The 6,357-nt window shown below is 47.5% G+C and overlaps 1 protein-coding gene across 3 annotated transcripts in view; it reads right to left on the bottom strand.

The window, feature by feature from the left end:
* Positions 1-1,123: 1,123 nt before the first annotated feature.
* The window catches only part of Polr3d (RNA polymerase III subunit D), a 6,103-nt gene continuing 869 nt past the window's right edge, over positions 1,124-6,357 (bottom strand). For 2 of the 3 annotated variants that reach the window (XM_023714711.1, XM_023714710.1), the window contains exons 3-9: positions 5,348-5,391; positions 4,168-4,319; positions 3,907-4,031; positions 3,534-3,702; positions 2,560-2,834; positions 2,044-2,196; positions 1,124-1,889 (exon numbers count right to left, since the gene is read on the bottom strand). In XM_023714711.1, coding sequence (XP_023570479.1) covers positions 1,767-1,889; positions 2,044-2,196; positions 2,560-2,834; positions 3,534-3,702; positions 3,907-4,031; positions 4,168-4,319; positions 5,348-5,391 — 1,041 coding nt within the window. In that variant the 3' untranslated portion in view covers positions 1,124-1,766. The remainder of the gene's footprint in view (positions 1,890-2,043; positions 2,197-2,559; positions 2,835-3,533; positions 3,703-3,906; positions 4,032-4,167; positions 4,320-5,347; positions 5,392-6,357) is intronic. The other variant, XM_004630648.2, reaches the window with a different exon arrangement.

Here is a 6,357-nt window from a genome sequence, read left to right as displayed (position 1 = left end):
ATGCATGCAGTACTATTGAGTCCAGGGAGCAGTGAGCTACATCTTCAGCACTTTGCAACTTTCAAGACAGGATCTCACTAAATGCCCTGGGCTGGGCTCAAACTACACGCTCCTGCATCAGCTCCTGAGTAACTGAGATGACAGGCACGTACATCTGGCAAAGCTTTCAGAGGTCACCTGTCAAGTGTCTATAAAGTTTTATCTACCTTAGCTGCGCATGTGGCACATGCCTATCATTGTGGCACTCAGAGATTGAGGCAAGAGGATCACAAGATGACTCAGTTCAAGGCCAGCCTGGACTGCCTAGTAAGTTCAAGACCAGCCTAAACAACTTATATGAATAACTTTACTTGTATGTTTAAAAATGTCATGTTCACATGCTTAATCTGGGTATTAGAATTTAAGCAATTGTTAAAATGTATGAATGTCTTAATATACTGATTACAAAGCAAACAAAAAATAAAGACTTTACTAATAAAAAAGACCAGCCTAAACTATATAATGAGACCCTCTCTCAAACAAAAATGCCATTTTATCAAAGTTTTTTTTTTTTTTTCTAGCACTATCTGACTGAAGTGTGAGCATGTCCTGAGTGGCCACCAGTTTCCTTAATTAGTATTTTAAGAGAAGCCAGAAGAACACTGGCTACTTGCTGCCAGGTGGGGGTGCAGATGGGTCCTGAATCATGTAGACTTTTGCAGGTGATGGGTGGGATCTGATTTCTTCCAACAGAGCCTCTGGCCAGTGACGCACACAGGAAGCACCTGGCTCAGAGCAACAAGGACACAAAAGGCACAGAACAGTGGCCCTGACCATGTGGAGCACCAGGCTCAGGATGGAGATGGCACATATGCCAAAAATGAATGTGAACAGCCGGCATTACTTGTTGTTGGGTAGTATTGGGGATTAAATTCAGGACCTTCAAGTTGAGCGACATCCCCAGCCCTTCTTTTGAGACAGGGTCTCTAAAATTGCTAAATTGCCGAGGCTGATCTTGAATTTGCAATCCTGCCTCAGTCTCCCAGGGGGCTGAGATTATAGGCATATACCACGATGCCTGCCTTCTAGGCATTTCACCTGAGACTCTTAAGAGTGTTTTGTTTGAAAACAGACCCAGACAAAGGAAAGAGAAAAGTACTGTTTATTGAGAGCTATGGGAATAAGTCTGGGCTTTGCAGGTAGTTTTCATCCACAATGTTCCACTTGATCCTCACACCAACTCTGTGAGGTAGGTTACCATCCCCATTTCCAACTGATGAGGACTGAGGTTCAGAAAGGTTAGGCAGTTTGTCCAAGGGCTGAGAACGAGGAACCAGCAAGCTGGGACTGAGTGCTTAGGTCTCAGACTCTACCCTTCTCTCTCTCCTGTCTGCCTCTGAGAAGAAAGGAGAGAGCAGAAGCTTTGTCCATTCCCACTTCTGTAGCCTGGGGGCCCCAAGACAAGGAACCTATGAAACCTACCTTGGGAAGATGCAGTCAACTGAGGAGATTAAAACATAAATATAAAAATAAATAGCAGGGAAAAGTCCCCAGCAGCAGGGACATGCCATCTATATCCAGGCTGTGGGAAGGTCACAGTGCAGTTCACAGCTGTTGGGGGAGGGAGCTGCGAGGGCCCTGGATGGGGGGAGACCAAGATGATGGCTGCCAAATGCTGGAGTCTGGGTGGGCTCCACAGGCCCCTTCTGGGTCACATGGATGCGAGAACAAAATGTCTGGAGCAGGCAGCAGCCGTGGCAGTTGCTATCCTCCTCCATCTGCTCATTTTACCGGTGTTTGTGATCCAAGAGAGATTCAAAATCAGGGGAACAGACAAGTTTGTGCTTCACGTGTCCCAGGACTGTCATGTCCCCTGTCCTACTGTCTCCAAGGCCCACAGACACCAGCTCCTGCCAATGGACAAGAGACAGCAATGTCAACCACAACACCATGCCCAGCCTTCGTTCTGTGATCCATGTATGTAGCCAAGAACTGCCCAACCTTCCTTAGCGCTGGCCCCTTCCCAGCCCTGCCTGAAGCCTCTCCCTGGCCCCCAGCCCATACCTGTAGAAAGGAACAAGTGGTTCCCATGGTCACATCCAGAGTCACCTTGCCCAGGAGGAGCTGTACCTTCCCTGACTTGCGGATGAGCAGCTTGCCAACTTGGCCCTCAGTCAGGTCAGCCAAAGTACAAGAGTTCTCTGCCAGCCTGGCTTCCTGGGGGAGAAGCATGAGATGGCAACTGTGTGAGGGGTGAATTCTTCCATCTTTCATGACTGAAGCCCACTCTTCCTCCCAGAGAGGGGCATGGGCAGAAGACACCAGAATCAACTCCCCGAAGAGACAAAATACAGGTACTGCTGATGCTGAGTGATGGCACATGTGAGCTTCACAAAGCAAACACACACACAAACATACAACTGGGCCTGGAAGGGCAAGGTCCAGACTCACTCCAGGACTAAGAACAGGAGTCTGTTACTCTCATCTCAGCGTGGGTGGCTCTCCCCTTGCCCCCATGGGCCAGCTTCTGTCCCCAGGTGCCCTGCTCTGAATTTTCCTGGAACTTGCCCCTGGGCATACCCGGTCTTTCTCCTGCTTTATGACAACCATCTGTCCATCCTCGCCCTGCACCTCTGTCTTGACAGGCTTGATGTCCTGAGTGGGCGGCTGGCCAGGGAGGGTGTCTGGTAGCTGGAGGAACAACAGCTCCTCATCCATTGTGAGGCTCAGCTCCCGGAGCAGCTCTGCCACAGACACATCCTTCGGCAGACTGGGCATCTTCCTAGCTGCCCTGGGAGGAGCCTTCATCTTAGCCTCCTCCTCCTCTACCTCTTCTCGTGGCTCCTCTTTCACTGCTCCAGTGAAACAAGACAGACATCAAGAAACCATCCTCTATTCCATCTTTTTGCCCAATTTATCCCTCCATTATTTAGTCAGGATGCCAGAGAGGGGCAAGAGACAGCACATTCCAGTGGCATGTGACTCTTCTAAAATGAGACATCTAGGAGCTGGGGAGATAGCTCGGTGGTCTAAGTACCTGCCTACCAAGCACAAAGACCAAATTTGATCCCCAGTACCACATGCTATGCTGGCCTCGGAAGCCGAGGTACATGCCTATAATCCCAGCGCTGGGGAGACTAAGACAAGAGGATCACTACAAGTCTGAACTGCATAGTGAGACCCTGTATCCAATAAATAAAAAGAAAAAAAATATGTTAAAATGAGACAACTAGCTGAGTGTGGTGGCACATGTCTGTCATCCCAGCATCCTGGGAGACTGAGGTAGGAGGATCCCAAATTCAAGCCCACCCTGGGCAACTTAGTGACCCTATCTCAAAATAAAAAGGACTGGGAACACAGTACAAAAACCTTACGTTCAATCCTCAGTATCACTAGGGTTTAAAAAAAAAAAAAGATATCTGAGACTGGGTCCATAAAATCGTACTTTAGAGCTGGAACAGGAGAGGACCTACTCGTGAGCAGCAGTTTCCGAGGCCCATGTGGAGGGTTCCCTGGAGCAGCCATGGAAAGGGAGAGAAGTTAACACAAAACACCTTTCACAGCAGGAACGTCCACCTCCATGTCCTCTTCCTTGGGACCCGCCGGCCAAGGCTTAACATCGGACTCTTCATTCTCTTCCTTGAAAAGCCACCCCGAGTGAGCCAGTGGAAGCTGTACAGGCATGTTTCGTGTGTCATTCCGCAGTCCAGGGTCATCGATGAACTGCCAGAGAACAGTTGTGGTCACACAGCCTGTTGGCACATGCGCCTGCCTCAGCCCTCCTCAGTTCTCTTCTGGTCAAAGAAGAGAACTCAACTGGTACCTCACCAGGGTTTTGGGGCACCAGAAAGCTCGACTTCCTCTGACCCAGCTCTCCAGAAACCCCCCTCTCCTGTGGCTACAAGTCCCCCAGCTCCCAGCACCTACGTCATCCTTCTCCAGCATGCGTAGGATCTGCTTGGTTTCTTCATCTGTCTCCCTCTTCTCCTTTTTGATGTTGATGATATGAGAGGGCCCAATGTCCGACATATCAACTGTCTTATCCCAGTTCCCTGGGAAAAATGGCCCTGTTTACTCAGGATAAATAAAGCAACAGCCAAGAACAACTAAACTGGGAGCGGGACAATGCCCTCGCTCTGCTTCTCTCAGGCTGTCTGAACTGAAGCCCATGGGGATCCCTTCTTGTACCTTTCTTCTTCATCATTTCTGCAGGGCCCTGCTCAAAAATTGAGTGGGACTGGATCACTTCTGGGCGACCCCGGCCTCGTCCATGACCCTCCCTCTGGCGGTCTCTATCCCGCTCTCGCTTCTCCTTCTTCACAGTTACTTCTTCCTTAGGTCTGGAAGAGAAAATGAATGAAAGGAAGCCAATGTGCCTGCAAAAACCGCCCCTACTCTCTCACCATAGTAAGCAGCATTTATGAGCCAATAAGAACACCATGGGGGCAAAGTCTATCCTAGGTCTGGCACTTTTCTCACAGGCAAGTGTCCTGTAGTTTACTTTACTTTTACCTTCTTGTTCAAAACTAGATTTTTTTCATTGCCTCAAACAGGAAGGCTGGAATGAGGAGAAGCATGACCCATTTTATGTAAGCTAACGGTGCTCAATTCTAAGTCAGTCCACTGCACTGTAAAATCAATAGTTCAGTGAGTTTCTTAGGAGGGACTGCTGTAGTTTGGATCTTAAGCATCTCCTTAAGTCTCCAGCCCAGCACTACTGAGGTGGGCCTTGGAGGAGGCCTTTAGTCATGGCAAGAGTGGAGCCCTCTTCTTTTGCATCTAGTCCATGAGGTGGGCGGTTCTGCTCTACCACATACTCTGCCACGATGTGCTACTTTGCTACAGTCCCCAAAGCAGCAAGGCCAACCAATCACAAATCAAGTTTCAAAACTGTGAGCCAAAACAAACCCTCTCTTTAGCAAGTTGATTATCTCATGTATTTGTTAGCAACAGAATACTAATACATGGATCCTCAAGCATTAGTGTTTTTACAGTCATCTGGAAGTCAGGGCTGAAAAACACTAGTGAAATGAACCAGAACTGCAAACTTGAATCACTGAGCCACACTACTTACTTCCTCAAAGTCCCAAATTCAGTAAATACCCTGAGGGCATTTGGAGCAAAAAAAAAAAAAAAATCTTAATCAGGGGTTCAATCCCCAGGTGTGCTATGCCAGTCCTGCCCCAGGGGCGCACTGAGACAGCAATTGAGACTGGCTGTGGTGACGGATGCCTGTAATCCCAGCTCTTAGGAGGATGTGAACAGGTGGATCACTGAGTCCAATCTAGTAGTGAAATCCTGAACACCTTGTAGATCCTTCCCCAAATTCAGTAAATAAGGGGCAAGTATTCATCACCTAGCTACTTACTCTTCCTTGATCTTCCGACTGATGATATTTGGGGTGAAAGTTTTCTGAAAGGAAAATACAGGAGTCACTCATTTGCTAAGTTCTCACCCCAAAGTACAGAGGAAAATCAAAACTCCCAATGGACATCACCACAGCTCTCTTCTGCACATTCCACGCTCCTATCAGTTTTACAGACACAGATTAAGTGCCCCAGAAGGACCACCATGCCATGGAATTACATACAGAAGGGGAATTCAAACCATTTTAACTAGCAGCCTACCTTCTGCCCCCTGTTGGGAGAGACTCTCAGATTTCAAAGGAATAAAGGACCTGATCTACTCTCACCTCTTGCCTTCAAAATGCTGTGGAGACTGACTAAAAAGTTTTAGCAGGAAGATTTAAGTAGACAAGACAGATTTAGATTAGGCAGTACTCACTAACTGATAACTTAAGAATGTCACCAGAATTTTTCAACACCAAGTGAGAAATCTTTAAAAAGCTGTCCACTTCACAGGGCTGTCATTCTACTTTTCTCTTTACATATACATAATAGTAGAGGGCACAGACTCTCTAATGCCATGTCTAGGACTCATACAGTATGTTAGAGGTCTACAAACTCTTATCCATGGATTTTGAATCCTCAAAATCACAAGTTGAAACTTGTCTGATTTCATAGTTTTTAAAACGTATCCAAAACATTTAATGAAAGCACAGAAGGCATGCATGGTGGCCTACACAGGTAATCCCAGATTTGGAAGGCTGAGGTAGGAGGATTGCTGTGAGATGGGAGGCCAGCCTGGCTTACAGAAGTTCAAGGGTGGGAGGAGATAGCTCAGTGGCCAAAGGGCCTGCAGGGCAAGTGCAAAGTCCTGAGTTGAATCCCTTGTTAAAAAAAAAAAAAAAAAAAAAAAAAGAAAAAAGATGGAAAACTACTGAAATCCCAGGCCTGTAATCCCAGCTTTTAGTAGGCTGAGGCAAGGGGATCACTCTGAGTTAGAAATCAGCCTGGGTTACAAAGTGTGCTCAAGACC

This window comes from Octodon degus, unplaced genomic scaffold (genome assembly GCF_000260255.1).
Source record: "Octodon degus isolate 3935 unplaced genomic scaffold, OctDeg1.0 scaffold00036, whole genome shotgun sequence".
Taxonomy (NCBI): Eukaryota; Metazoa; Chordata; class Mammalia; order Rodentia; family Octodontidae; genus Octodon; species Octodon degus.
The sequence above is the reverse complement of the archived record's forward strand: the minus strand, read 5'-3'. Positions and strand labels throughout refer to the sequence as shown.